Source organism: Nestor notabilis, unplaced genomic scaffold (assembly GCF_000696875.1).
Source record: "Nestor notabilis isolate BGI_N333 unplaced genomic scaffold, ASM69687v1 scaffold11053, whole genome shotgun sequence".
Classification (NCBI taxonomy): Eukaryota; Metazoa; Chordata; class Aves; order Psittaciformes; family Psittacidae; genus Nestor; species Nestor notabilis.
In genome coordinates this window covers 1,911-17,542 of record NW_009920606.1, presented here as the reverse complement: position 1 = coordinate 17,542, position 15,632 = coordinate 1,911, and the positions used below count along the sequence as shown (strand labels likewise).

The 15,632-nt window shown below is 35.5% G+C and overlaps 1 protein-coding gene across 1 annotated transcript in view; it reads right to left on the bottom strand.

Annotated features, from left to right (window-relative positions):
- YME1L1 (YME1-like 1 ATPase) overlaps nucleotides 1–14,591 on the bottom strand; it is a gene marked incomplete at its 5' end in the record, with an annotated part of 17,420 nt that extends 2,829 nt beyond the window's left edge. The window contains 14 exons of the mRNA XM_010010749.1: nucleotides 596–747; nucleotides 1,462–1,617; nucleotides 1,979–2,091; nucleotides 2,739–2,801; nucleotides 3,285–3,417; nucleotides 4,651–4,803; nucleotides 5,358–5,448; nucleotides 6,817–6,899; nucleotides 7,646–7,753; nucleotides 7,848–7,998; nucleotides 9,132–9,241; nucleotides 9,981–10,079; nucleotides 12,074–12,236; nucleotides 14,460–14,591. Of these exons, the coding sequence (XP_010009051.1) occupies nucleotides 596–747; nucleotides 1,462–1,617; nucleotides 1,979–2,091; nucleotides 2,739–2,801; nucleotides 3,285–3,417; nucleotides 4,651–4,803; nucleotides 5,358–5,448; nucleotides 6,817–6,899; nucleotides 7,646–7,753; nucleotides 7,848–7,998; nucleotides 9,132–9,241; nucleotides 9,981–10,079; nucleotides 12,074–12,236; nucleotides 14,460–14,591 (1,707 nt within the window). The remainder of the gene's footprint in view (nucleotides 1–595; nucleotides 748–1,461; nucleotides 1,618–1,978; nucleotides 2,092–2,738; nucleotides 2,802–3,284; nucleotides 3,418–4,650; nucleotides 4,804–5,357; nucleotides 5,449–6,816; nucleotides 6,900–7,645; nucleotides 7,754–7,847; nucleotides 7,999–9,131; nucleotides 9,242–9,980; nucleotides 10,080–12,073; nucleotides 12,237–14,459) is intronic.
- Nucleotides 14,592–15,632: the final 1,041 nt, after the last annotated feature.

Below are 15,632 nucleotides of genomic sequence, written 5' to 3'. Positions count from 1 at the left end.
TCCCTACACTTGTACTGGGCACAAATCCACTTGCATGGAGGATCCAGGCCAATGAGTTTCTTTAACTGAAATTAACTTAATTAACATTAACTTCGATAAAGTTCAACAGAAACAGACATTATAGAGGTATTTTTCTGTTCAACTGCTTGGCAGCTGAAGGCAGAATAGAAAAACTTAGGGATATCTTTACTAGAAACAAGGAAGGTAACCAGTTAAGTTTAGAAAAAGTCACAATGGGCAAAGAATAACTTGATACAGGATATTTGTGTTAAAAGTACAGTTGAGCAATGCTTCTACTTTCCAGTCCTTTAGACATTCTTCAAAGTTTCGCTGTTGGGAGCTATTTTAACTGCAGCAGAATCAGATGTACTTTTCTTCCTTTCCTTGTATGTATGAACTATCATACTAGCACAGGCTATTTCAAAATGGAGGAAGGAAGCTTTCTCCATCACACAGAAAACATGACCAGAAAGTTTTCCAAGAGACTGCTCGTAGCTGAGTATTTCGGCATACTACAATATGCATTAACATGATTACAATAAATATCATTCTTGGCAAATTCCCCAGCAACACCAAACCAACAGAAAATACCCACATGTCCAAGTGTTGTTCCTCGTGTCATGATCGTAGCCTTGTTGATTGGCATTGCATCCTTGGTGTAATATGCAATGATAGCATGTCCAGATTCATGGTAAGCAGTGATGGTTCTGTTTTTCTCATCAATTTCTACACTTCTACGTTCAGGTCCTTAAACAGAGGAACATAAATAAGACTTCTTCTGTACAGGTGACCACCACAGTCCACACATTACATATACTCAAACAGAGCACAAAGAAGCTGAGGAACAGCATGCAAGCAAAATTAATGCTCATTAAGTGTAAACGTTTACGAGTAGGATCTTAATGTCTAAAACACACCCTACAGACAAGCTGCTTTTTAAAGGTTTAAAATGCAGTCTAAGTATCTGAGAAAATTCTATTTCTTCTCTCAAGTATGAACGGATTAGATTTTTAGTGTGCACGCCTCAGATATTTTAGTTTTGTGTTACCCTGTGACAACTTAGTTAAACAAAAGTTCCAGGTTTCTGGTCATTTATTCTCCCCTTTCCTTTAAGTGTAAGTAGGGGAACGGTAAGAAATCAAGCCTGTGTCTTCCTCTGTGAAGTACACCATGCAGCAGTTTTGATTAAAAAAAGGCATGAAGTCTTAAAGAATTAATTGCATATTAGATCTTACATACTACTCTCTAGTCTCAAAAGGTTCTATTCAGAATTAGCTAACAGGAGACTTGCTTTAAAAAAACCAAACTAAACACAAAATAAAGAAAACCCCAAATAACAAAACCACCCCTGACAAACCAAAAAACAGCAGCATAAAAACTTTCTTTCTCTGCAAAGTCTTAATCACACAAGAAAAACCCTGTGTAGTGTAACATATATGTGCCTTTTGTATAAAATCCTACCCATTAGAATTTTGTCCTTGGAGAATTCTAGTTCTTTCATGGTTACCATATCTTTTCCATCAACAGCTGCCTTTAAGGCAGCTTGATTTACAAGATTCTCAAGCTCTGCTCCAGAAAATCCTACTGTGCCTCGTGCAATTATTTCCGGATCAACAGCTGTGGAGAAAAACAAACTTGTCATAGGCTCCATATTCCTCCTGAAAATGTTTGTATCATGAAGAAATATCAAGAAATTACCTAATTCTAAGCAAGAATCATGTTCTATTAAAAGTAATGAATTAAACAAAAAATGTTCAGCTTTAGAAGAGCTGAAGTCTAATTCTTAAGACACAGTGAACGGTTGGAGACGAGGAAGAAACACTGCCTCAACAAACTTGTAACACAACATACCAGACAATTTTTGCGTTCTTCATTGAGATACACAGTAAAGCCACAATTGTTGAAGGACTAATACATGAGTGGGCTGATCCAGTATAACAACTGTTACATAAGGTATTACAGTAAAGTATTTACTTACATGGATCATACTTTATTTTATTAAGGTACCACTTCAGAATTTCTGTACGACCTCTTACATCAGGCTTGGGAACAGTAACTTGCATATCAAAGCGACCAGGACGTATTAAGGCACTAAGGGAAAAGACAATTTAATACACTGACTTAAAAATGCTGCAGTAAGGTGTTATTAACATATTTAAGGAACAAAAATCCATCCCATATTTCTGAAGACATCTACACAGATTATGTCTGGTGCACAGATGCAAAGAATACATTTTTCTTAACATTTTGTAAAAAAAGAAAGATGTGTACTACCAACCCGTTCTAAAGGGTGTTTTGGGTTTGAAAATTTTGTATATGAACAAGGAATGCAACTGATCAACTTAAGCAGAAAAACTTCCAGAAATTTTAGGCGCTTCAAAACATGTTACTTATTTCTTCAAATTTAACTAAGCAACTTTTTTAATGCCCCAAACTGGTCAATACACATCATTTTTAAGAGGGGAAAAAAACCAACAACTATGAGACATTGGAGCAGGTTGCTCAGAGCAGAGCCCAGAGGTGGCTGCCCCATCCCTGGCAGCAATCAAGGCCAGGCTGGTTGGGTCTTTGAGCAACCCGGTCTAGTGGACGATGTCCCTGCCCATGGCAGGGGGTTGGAACTAGATGGTCTTTAAGGTCCCTTCCAACCCAAATCATTATCTGATTATCATAAACAATTTTGATGTTGCAGGGGTTGTTTCTTTGTTTTTTGAATACATACTCTGTATTATACTCACTTATCTAATGCTTCAGGGAAGTTTGTTGCACCAATAATAACAACACCTTCATTAGGTTTAAAGCTGCATGAAAAGAAAAAAAAAAAAGGGTAAGAATTCTTTCTTTTTGTTTTTGGACACAAAATTGACACCTTTTTTTTTGTCAATAACTGCTTCTATTTCTTATTTTGGATGACCTCAACTAGCTAGTCAAGAACATGCTATCAAACAACATGCCATCCAAACACAACCACGTTCAGCCCAGCAACTGATTAAAAACATGCCTTGATCTCAGAGTTGAACTTCTTCCTTTAGATATACAGTCAGCCAAAAAAAAATTAGCAATTATAAAAAATAACTGCAGTTATTGTGCTACTACAACTCCAAAGCTTCTACATGCTTTACAGTAAGGCCATTAATACTACTGTTTGCAGTACTAGAAACTGGTCATAAAAGCATCTTAAATTTCTATCCTTTAAAGCATTACAGAAAGGGAAAAAAAATTCACCCCAGTATTCAAAATAGTCAGTCAAAGACCTTCTGTGCCCTCAGAATTCCTATATTTACCCATCCATTTCAGCAAGAAGTTGATTAATCGTCTGTCTTGAATAGGGATGCATTGGAGATTCAATTCTCTTCCCACCAACAGAGTCCAACTCATCGATAAATATAACACATGGTGCATTTGCTTTTGCTTCCCCTGACAGAAGAAAAATAGCAGAAGGACAATTCAACCACACAAAGGAACAGAGTGTATCATATGATATAGGATTCTACTATTTCTATTACTCTTGGATTATAACATGCTCTATTTGATATCACCTGTCTTGAACTGTCTTGATTTTAACCTAAAAAAATATTCAATCTACTTCTTAAACGAAGCTATGCAAAGAGAGGCGAGGTTCTTTATCTCTACACCAGCTTATTTTTACCATACAACAAGAAATTACTACTAAAATAGGTAAGAAATTTATTGTATTTTGCATCCCTACAACACCCCTACAACAGTGCATCTCTACAACAGTGTATTTCATAGGCTTGGGTAGAGAATATTGACCTATTTAATAAAAATAACACAAACTGTGATGGGTCTAAACACTAACTTATAATAGAACCTGCTTGTTATTTAACAGCAAGGACATCGGCCACAATTTTACAGGTATTAAACACACAAATAAAAGATACAGTAATAAAGACCACTGACAGGTACATGCATAGCAGGATGCAACTCCTGTCACCCTGCCAGACATATCTGTAAAATATTAATGTACAAGTCAGTCACCTGAACTTCTGTAGTCAACAGAAGTAATGCACTTAAAGCTACAACACGTTACATTTTGCATGCCCTTCCATGTGAAGCAAGTCACATTTCTTCTACAAATGCAAACTAGTTTCTACATTGCATATGCCTGACACCATCAATCTCCCATTTAAGAGAGAATTGGATTCCCCCCTCCCCAATAGTAAGTGCATACTTCAAATAGAAAGCCTCTTATGTGAAAGTTATTAACCTAAACATTAATTTGAGAAGTTTCATTTTAATGCCCTTTTTATTCTGGGCCTGTTGATGGATGTGAGAAAGGAGATGTCAGCCCAGTGCTACACTGCGATGCTGTAAAGTTCCCATTCAGATGTAAAAAAAAAAAATAAAATAAAATAAAAGTTTAGTTTATAGGACACTGCATTTCTAATTAAATTACTTCTCTCTGGGAGTGTTGTAACATCAGTTATAATTTTTGCTATAAGTTTGTCTGACAACAAGCAAGATTCTACAGTTAACTCACACTCACAGAATTCTGAGATTTACCTCCACAATTCATGTTTTATTAGCCTCATACCCTACTACTTTCCAGTAACCAGAACTGTACCTAATCAACACTGAACACAATCTCACATGTGAAAACATTCCAAAACTACAGAACATTTAACTTACTGAATAAGCTTCGGATGCGACTAGCTCCTACACCAACAAACATCTCATCAAACTCTGATCCAGATGCATAATAAAAGGGAACGTCAGCCTCACCAGCTACTGCCCGTGCAAGAAGAGTTTTACCCGTACCAGGTGGTCCAACTAACAGAATACCTAAAAAGACAAACAAAAACTCAAATAACAAAACCATCAAACCCACACAATCGTCGTATACAGGTACTGTTTCTTCCACGCATTAGGGGAAATAATTTACACTTGACTTTAAAAAGCTTTTAACATCCCTTTTCAGATACTGCTCATCACTTGCCATCTGAAGAAGCTTCCTATAACAAATCTAGATACATGACGATCCATATTCAAACAACAAAGACTTGTAAGGCTATCAAAGAGAATACTTCAGGCTTCTCTATCCATTAATAGAAAAGTTCTCACAACTCTTTGAGGTTTCATTTGTTCCTCAAGTATTTTAAGCAAACAAGGAAATCCACTACCTATGTCTAATATTATTTCAGTATTCCTCCCAGATCCAAGCTAAATAAAACAGTAGTATCTAGGCCCATTTTGGTCATACACTTTTTTGATGCCCTAAGTAAAGGAAAAAACATTCAGAAGCTAGGCTGTAAATCAGTCATTCAGTGTAGAACAAAGCTACAAAGACGGCCACGGTGACATATGAATTTTACTTCTGCTGAGCAGTGAGTTCTTACCTTTCGGAAGTTTACCTCCCAATACAGTAAATTTATGTGGGTTTTTCAGGAACTCCACAACTTCTTGCAATTCCTGTTTAGCTTCTTCAACCTACACATAAAAAAAGCATGCCACGAGATATAACCAAGCATTTCTAAAATAAATGTTTTTGTAGGCAAGTTTTGTATTAGAGACTAAGTCTCTAATTGAGTATTGATCAAAAATACAAAACAAAGATAAAAGCATACCCACAGAATTTCTGTGGATACCTAGTGTCCATGAATTTAATTCAATCTATTTCCCAGAACTGTTCATAGGAATCAGTAAACACTTAAGTTGTTAATAGTGAAAGAATAACCAAACAGTTCAAGACCAGATCTGACCAACAAGATAGATACAGAATCAAAAATACTACATCAAGATTTGTCTAATTAGTTAAAAAGAAATTAATTCTATTTGTCCAAGAGAAAGGAGAGGGGGAGGTCCTCATTTTGGCACTGAAAGCCAAAGAACAGTTGAATAGAAACAATAAAGCTATCCCATCAGCAGTGACATGGCCAATTCTTTCTGTGAATCTCTTTATCTCCTGTCCTACTATCAGAAATCCAAAATAAATGGTACTAAGAGAGAAATGATCAAATGGCATTACCGTCTTCTTGTACTGGTCACCTTCTGCAAAAAACAGATTAACACAGAATCATAGAATAGTTTGGGTTGGAAAGGACCTTCAGATCATCTAGTTCCAACCCCCCTGCCATGAGCAGGGACATCACACACTAAACTATGTCACCCAAGGCTCTGTCCAACCTGGCCTTGAACACCTCCAGGGCTGGAGCATTCACAACTTCCTTGGGCAACCTATTCCAGTGCCTCACCACCCTCACTGTAAAGAACTTCTTCCTTATATCTAACCTAAACTTCCCCTGTTTAAGTTTAAAGCCATTATCCCTTGTCCTACCACTACAGTCCCTAACGAAGAGTCCCTCCCCAGCATCCTTGTAGGCCCCCTTCAGATATTGGAAGGCTGCTATGAGGTATCAACACAGTCTTCTCCAGGCTGAACAGCCCCAACTTTCTCAGCCTATCTTCATACGGGAGGTGCTCCAGCCCTCTTATCATCCTCATGGCCCTCCTCTGGACTTGCTCCAGCAGCTCCATGTCCTTTTTATGTTGAGGACACCAGAACTGCACACAATACTCCAAGTGAGGCCTTACAAGAACATGAATACTTTATGACCTGGCTTTTGCCATTCTAACCTTTAAAAATGCAATTCAACAAGTCAAGAATGCACTTTTTATAAGGTATTAAAATGCCACAAAGATACCAGATAAAATAAGAGTGGTTAAAACCTTCCTTGATCTTGGAGTGCTCAATATATATCAGGCTTCTGTTTATACAAAGAATTTTCTTGAACAGAGTAAGACATTCTTCAGTCTGACAATGATTAGTTAAGCAGGAACTCACACTTCTGAACTTACCCCTTTTACATGTTCGAAGGTGACATTTTTCAACTGGATTGGATCAACTGCAGCATCAAAGATACTTGATGTTCGAAAGCGTACTAATAGCAAACAGCAGATGATGAACAACAAATTTACACAAAGTCACTTTGTTCCAAGATGAAATTTGAACTTGAATGCATACCACCATTAAGCCATTAATTTTATACCTGCCCTTTTAAAAGGGCATGTTTCCATTTACATGTGTCCAGCAAGAATTAAGATTCATTTAAACAAAAAAAAAAAAAAGAAAAAAATTTGTAATTAATTCAGTGATGTAAGAGCTTTTTAGTCATCTTAGTACAGAAAGCCAGAAGCTTTCCCTCAGTGTTTCTGCACATAACCTAACTTTCTTGAGCGCAAGCCATAATTTAGCCTGAAGTTGAAATTCTCCATTTACATTAGTTCAGCCTTTGATCATTCCACTATTTCCAACAGGTTTCTAAGATGACAATTTGGCCTGCAGTTACCTAGTAGCTATAAACTAAGCTGTGATTACAAACAAAACCAAACTGCTGACCTAGATAACACATCATCTAAATTCAAAGACAAATATGTAACTGGCAAACAGTCTGACAACTTCTCCATTTGGTAACTGTTTCACCAAAGGAATTAAAATAATTATACCATCAGACAACTTTTTGTTTCCATAAACATTTTGGCACACTATTGTCTGAAAGGCTGTAGACAAAAGCAGTAAACTCTTCCCTGTTATCCTAAAACAATCATAATATCAAAACACATTCAATTTGTGCTAAACCTGGTGGAAGTAACAAGAGAAACAATGCAGGAAAAAAAGTTAACTAACCAGCATCAGAAAAGGAACCTTTCCCAGGTAAAAATGATGAATATATAGCAAGGTAAAAACAAAGAACAAAGAGAAAGAAAGAAAGCAAACGTGATCTTCTCAAGGAATCTGTAAAAGAAAACAAAAAAAAAAGTTTTAATATGGACTGAAATAAACTACTTTCTGAATGCAAACACAAGATACATGAACTAAAACAACTTACCAAGTGTTTTTTGCAGGAATACCTGTGCTTTCAAAAAGCCTTCTGCAAAACCAGTTTTAAAAGCATCCTGGTGTGCTTCTGGGATGTTTTTTGTTTTCATTAGCGCATCCAAGTTTTCAACATCAATCCTGCGCTTTCTCAGGATAAAGCCCTGGAATATTTTCCACAGCAGCATTAGCATACACTAAGTTTTGATACATAGTTAAATTATTACCTGGCTAGCATGGGTGAGGGGAAAAAGAACTAATAAAAAGCACATAATTCAGGTGCTATGGGGTTAGTTAGATGAGACAGGGCTGTATCGCTCTTGCATGGGCACCCTGATTTTTCCTGAACATGTCAGAGCCTGCTTCCAAACCAAAAACACAGCCAAAGGCAGATCTGTAGGCAGCTAACTTTGTAGTGGATACAGTGGGAGTCATTAGCTTAAGCTTTTTGCTTCTTAAAATAAACTTAAATAATTTTCAAATGTGAAATATCTTTGCCAAGTATAGCTTTGACAGAGCCTGATCAAATACATCTCTCATGCTCTACCAAATTTAAGAGCAGCACTGCATGGAGCTAGCTCTGGTTTATCTCCACCCATGGTATACCTAGTCCACAGGTACAATAAAACACATATGCCTAGAAGGGAAGAGTTCAAAGCTAATTTACACACAGATTAAGATCAAATGCTTTAACTAGCCTGACTTCTGCACAACCACTTAGGAGCAAAGAGTATTTAGGCTAACTTGGTTTATTAAGTCCTTTGCTACTCCAAGCCTGAATAGTTATCTGCTGAATTAAAAGTATATAAGTGAGTTTGTAACTTATAAAACCACCAAGTTTCAAATTTTTGTATCTTAAAAATATACTGGCCACAAGTAATGATGTATTCTATTCTAAAAACATCAATCACATGCTGAACTGCTTAAAAAAAAAGAATACACATTCTTATATGTTAAACTACCTGCATTTCTCTTTAAAACAAATAGTTTGACTCTAAGCTATTTTTAAAAGCCACAAAACCAGAATACAAAGAATATTATTGCTACAGTTTAAAGTCGAAACCTACTGAAACCACTCTCCTAAAAAATTCAAATAATCTTTAGAGAGGTGATATATGACACAAATCTGCATATCAGTAAGAAAAACAGAATGCTGTCATTAGCTCAAGCTTCAGAATTAAGAAATTTTTTCACACTAGTAAAACAAAACACCCTTGGTAAATTGTGAAGGTTCATTCGAGAGAAACAGATGATGTGAGTAAGCCCAAACCAACTTCATAATGTTATTCCTATTTACCTTCAGAATTGAAGAAAGTGAACTTTTTGTTTCTGTAAATTGTTCAGATGTTGACTGCAGACGTCTTGCTCTTGATCTCAAAGTCTTGAAGTTCCGTGTTTGTATGTAAACTTAAAGTAGTAATAATAAAGAAAGTTAAAATCTATCCATCACTAACACTAAAAAAAGGCCTAAGAAATTTCAAACACTATTACATGAAAAACACTATTGTGACTGAACTAAATTCAGTCTTCCCAACATATCAATAGTAGAAAGTGAAGAGAATTGCAAGCAGCAATCTGTTTAAGATGCCTGACCACAGAAGCAGGAACAGGAAACTGTATGAAAGACACTTCTGTATCTAATAGTAATAACTGGATAAATAAACCAATAAATTCCAGTACTGTAAATGTACAGTTAAGTAACTGTGAACCATGTTTGTAACCTGAAATCGCAAACAAACTGCTCACTGGAGATTTTTTTGTTCTTGTTAATGCAGCCCTGCTGTTACTCATCATACATCCAGGAGCAGTTTAAAGCAGTCACCAAGCACCTCAGAAAGTTCATCTGGATGAGTAAGAGATTCAACATACTTTATTGATTCAAAAGTAGTCAGCTCATTTTCATCTTTTAAGAATATGAACCAGACATACTGACATATTTGAACAACATTCTATAGTTATACAATGTTTACTAACTTAATTCATACTACTCAAATGCAAAAATAACTGTGATTTAAAGTGTTAACATCAATATAAAGCTCCCCCTAGAAGTTTACGGTATTTCCTGAGTGATACAAAAGTAAAAATACTTTCCCAGCATAAGAAGATACTACAGAGATTAAAACCAGGGTAGCTTATTGTTTCATACCTGGCCAACTCCGAACATCTGAACAGAAGTTTTGGAGGGGATTAGGATGCTGTCTGTACAAACAAGATGAGCGCAAAACACCGAAAAAATCCATGAAACCTGTACAAAGATATAGCAAAGTGTAACTACACCCTATATTAAACAACATCTAAACATTTCTTCTTGCACAGAATATTAATTCTATTTTACTATGGTCCTTCAGGCATCTGTAATTAAACTGTCATGAAGCTGAAGGACCAGCATTCAAACATTTAGTCTCAAAGGCTTTAAAGAACAGATCGCTCAGTGGCATTTTACAACAGGCTACGTATAAAGTATGAAAAAAATTTAAACTATGCTAAGTCTACGTACTTGTGCAGTCCTCATTAAATACAAAACCAAGAAGAAATAAAAGAGGACTGTCATTTATCCATTGTACAGTTACCAAAAGTTAAAAGAACTCATCCTCATTTAGCAGGTAAGAATTATTTAAGAAATATTAGAGAGCTGGGGAGGGGAAAAAAAATTGAGGCCAAGCCTACATATGCTGTCTTCCATAGTAATTCAGAAGCTAAAGTAATCACAAAAAGGATGGCAGTTATTTTTTGTTTTACATATTCTGAGAAAGTTATTACATCAATTAGATATATCTAGGATAGCAAAAAAGAACCCTGAAAGCTCCTAATAATTTTTTGAAGTTATATAATTGTATTAACTGTTTACAAGCTAACAACTGAAATACTGAAGAACTATGGGAAGAAGAAAAAAATATTAGCTGTTAATTCTACAATTCTACAATGCTTTATATTCCATTATCTTCTGCAACACTGCATATTGGCTAATTTAATACAATGTAATTATGAACACATTAGTTTAACAGAAGTACTCTTCTCATTTCATGCACAAGTATATGCACAACATACACATATCAATAGTAACAGTCATCCATAGCCTGCAGTGTCACCTACACAAAAGTATCGTCTTGAAGATTTAGCATCTCCCTCGCCTGTGGCAGTTTTCCACCTATAACTTTGCTTTGACAACCAGTCCGGTGAGCTTCCAGGTCAATCCAGCAAATCTCTCAAGCATTTGCAAGTCTTTTTCTTCACATTCAGGAAACTGCCTCTGGGCTAATTTTTTTATATCTCACAACACAATTTAATACTTTTTCTCTAATAGTAGCCGTGAGGTACTATTCTTAATCTTTCTCCTGACTGCAATACTACATAGGCAGTATCTCAAACGTCAGTTATAAGCTTCTGTTTCCAACACATTCTTGAGCACCTACAATGGCCTTGCTTCCGGTATTTTAGACTAATCCCAACAAAGTATAGCTGTTAAGGAACCACACTTTGCTTATTTCAGTAATTAAATACTCTATGTGTTAACAGTCTGTCACCCATAATTACTTTCTAAGTAATGTTCCTTCAAGCAAAAAACTTTAGGTAAACTGGAGATGTTCATGACTCTGTTACCTTCCTCATCAGGGACTGTAGTGACAGGACAAGGGGTAATTGAACTTGAACAGAGGAAGTTTAGGTTACATGTAAGTAAAAAAGTTCTTTACTGTGAGGGTGGTGAGGCGCTGGAACAGGTTGCCCAAAGCAGTAAATGCTCCATCCCCGGCAGTGTTCAAGGCCAGGCTGGACAGAGCCTTGGGTGACATGGTCTAGTGTGAGGTGTCCCTGCCCATGGCAGGGAGGTTGGAATTAGATGATCTTAAGGTCCTTTCCAACCCAAACCATTCTGTGATTCAATGTTAGTATATTAGTAAAATGTCATTTCCTCTACTTGGTGAAAAAATTCACAGGTCATCCTTGAGAGACAATGCACTTGTACTACAGCTGAGTTCAGAAAGTGTTAATAGCAGACCAATTCAAATCTGAATTTGCAAAAATAATTCCAAAATCCAGGTTGAATTTTCTCAAATTCCCAAGATTCAAAAGCATTACTCTATAGACAACCTGTGTACAATGAAAATATACATTAATGCTCTTTATATTAAAGCTTTTTAAAACTCTTATCTACAGCACAGGAGACTAAACTAAAGAATAACTGTGTTCACCTTTACAATTTACCTCCAATTTTCATTAACACTTTACTCTGAAACATACCATGCTTATTTTCAAAGAAGGACTCAGCAGAGATGTACGATGTATGCCACTGTGAAGAGACTTTGTTTTCTGGACAGTAGCCAGGAAGCAACCTGTTCACCAATTCTTTGAAATGGTTCGCTTTCAGATCAGACAATCCCAGATCTCTTAGATTAAATACAGACTGAAAAATAGAAATAAAGGTTCAAAGTTTATTTAAGATTACCTTAGGGGGAAAAGTTTAAGAATAACTGAGTTAAGTTTTTGACTTGATACAGCATCTGTATTTCACAGTTCAGACTGAAACAAAAATTTCTAAATGAAGATAAACAAATTAAAGGACACAATTAAAGAAAGAATATTTGTTACTGTCAATGCAGAATAACTTTTCCATTTCACACACTGATATTTTCATTGTCACCATACATTTATGACAAGTGTATTTTCTCTCAAATTCAGTCTTTTTAACACCTTCCTGCTCCCTGATTGAAGCAGGCACAGAAAAAACACTTTTCTAACTCTTTATACTAGCATAAATGCAGAGTGTAAAGGGGAAAGATCTATAGCAATAGCCACCCATTATGCTTTTATTCCCCCCAACCTCTTTTTTTTCTTTAATTTTTTTGCTAGCCTTTTCGCAGCTAGTGCAAGATGTAGCAGCCGCACAAAGACTGGCTACTGTACCCGAAGTTAAAACCTTACAAAGCCACAAGTTGTGTAGACACACAATAAAAGGCAAAAGTTTCTATGGAGTAAAGGGTAAGTACTAGGATATGGGATTTCCTACAAAGCAAATTAACTGGGGGTGGGGGGGGGAAAAAGGATAGAAGGCACATACATTCGAGTTACTAAAGAAGTAACCTTGATTGAAGTAATTTTACTCTTGTATTTTACAGACAGGAAAAAAAAAACTTTTAAGGGAGAGTATGTTTTAAAAACATGTATTGGTTTGGACCCTTTAAAATATTTATTGGCCTCTCAATATTGCTTCTGCAGTAACTTCTTCTTAACTGAGAAGTAAATATCCTATTGTAGATGTATTTGCACAGATACTAAATTTTTAACTGTTAGAAGATTATGGATAATATTTTTATTTTTCCTAAACTGTTTTTTGTAAACTTTAGGTTCATCTACTTTAAAGGTGACACTAGATTTGCAATAAAAACATACATGAATGCCCTGGGTCCAGCTGCTGGGCTTAAACCACAACAATGAAATACCTGAATAAATGTCAAGACACATTTTTAGATCAGATTCCTAGATGCATCCAGAATACCACCGAAAACTAAAGCTTCTAGTTTAGAACACATTTCTTAAGTAAACAGAGTATTTGTTTTACAGGCTAGGGTAGATTGCTGCTAGCCCACTTATACTGAAAATAAGTACAAACACATTTTTAAACAGCATTAATGATGATTTTTGCCATAGTAATAGTTCAGCTTTATTCAATACTAGAACCACATTTACTATGTCAGTACTTTCTGATTTTACATTTGAGCTTAACCCTTACTTAAGCTTATTACAGTCCAATCAACTTGCTTTAAGAACTTCCTTTAAAAATTCTTTAATTGAGAGATCTTTTTAACTCTTATTTTTATACTTCTATCATGCTAGGAGGAAGCAAACAGGTGTACAATGAATCAGAGAGAAAATACTAAATGTGAAAATCCCTCTATATTTAAAGGACACTCTTGCTGAGTAGAAAGACAAATAAAGAACTGAATAAATGAAACACATTTAGTTTCATTCAGTAATCCAAGTCTCCCACTGAAATAAATTTTTATCACCAGAAGCAAATACAGGATCACAAAAAAGAAGAAAAAAAAAAAAAAATCCAAAGAAACCCTAATGGAATCACAGCTACTTTGCACTTTCTGTATTTTGATTTTCAATGTAAAGAACAAAAAATGCCTACTGAAAATTAAAAAGGTTTTCCTAGAAAAGTAAGAAAACATGCAAATATGCTATTTAATATCTAAAAAAACTCAACATATTTGAAGTTACAGTCCTTTTTCTCACAAGCAATAATGAAACAAACTTCGCTAGAACTAAGAGAGTGAAAAGATAATAAGGGGTTTATTAACAGAAGTGCTATTGTTACTTCAGAGCAAGACACATTAAGTTGAAAATGAAAACAAATCCCCTCCTCATTTGGAAATTAGTACTGAGACAAGTACCGGCTTTTTTTCCTGCTAAGGAAGTACTGTATTTTTGTGGAATCCTCAATGACAAAGCATCGACTAAAGTTCTGCCAATAAGTTACATCTGTGTGTTAACGTTCTGTTTTGTTCAGTCGCATTATATTATTTTATAAAACAAGTCAAATACTAAATTCCCTTAAACTGCTATTATTCAGATTTAGTTCAGTTAAAAGCAAACCACTACTTTTTCCAAAGGTTTTTAGTACCTCGCTCTTCTGAGGATCATGCTCTGGGGAAGCGTCCCTCTGAACTGGCTGTACAGATGCTGTGCTGGCACTAGTAGTGGATTTTTTTGGTGAATGAAAGGCATTAATAAGGTGACTCAGAGGAACAGTAGCCTGGAAAGGGGGAAAAAAAAATATTTAAGCTTTTTTAAACTATTTAAACACATCCCCATTCCAAACCCTGACTTCTAATCGCATATCCTGACTTCTAACTGAGGTCTTCATAATAAACCACATGAAGTTAGCTTCAACACCCCAGTGTCAGATGACACCTCTATTTAAAGGAAACAAAAAAAACAACCAAACAATAAAGTTAAGAAAGTTTAAGCATGCATGACAGATTAACAGAACTCAAAGCTTGGAAGAGGGGAAAAAAAAAAAAAAAGAGGCTACATTTCCTGATTTTCAAACATAAGCATGGTTTAAAGAAAGCAATTGCTAGATTTAGAAATAGAACAGTAGATACGAATCATCAACACTTAGGAGATGCAAAGACTGCCCTTAATTTGCACTTAAGCCAATGTTCAGCTACACAAAAAAAACAACAGAGAACTTCTTATAGACATACATACATACATATACACTTTCTTCAGAATGTTTTTCTATTTTTCCTCTTTTTTTTATGTATCACTTGTTTTCTGTGTTAGACACATGCTGTTGCAACCAGATGACAGAATAAAGATTGTTGTTGTCTTCAGACAAATATTACAAACTTAATTATTTCACACAAATAAAAAACAAAACCTTATGAAACAATGTTTTTCCCTTGTAGTCACCACACTCCCATTAAGCCAATTAGCTTACATTCCAAATAGGTGTGTTTTCCTCACACAGCAATAAAAGAACACAGAAAAGGAAACATAATCAACATGGGGAGAAAGAGAGAAGAAAAACAATAGCAAATAACTTCTACTGAAATGCCTGCAAGTTGACACCATCTCTTGAAATGTTTAATACCTGTTTACAGTTATTGCCACTTAGGCACTTCTCTATGGAAGAAACGTTCACTTAAAATAATCCTGATTATTGATGTCTGCCAAGACAAAGCTAAGATCATCAGACTTCACAACACAGCACAGCCACAGAAGAAAAGTAATGCTCTTTAAACAACAGAAAAGAATAGTAAATGAGGCACTCCATCTATTTAGTAGAAGG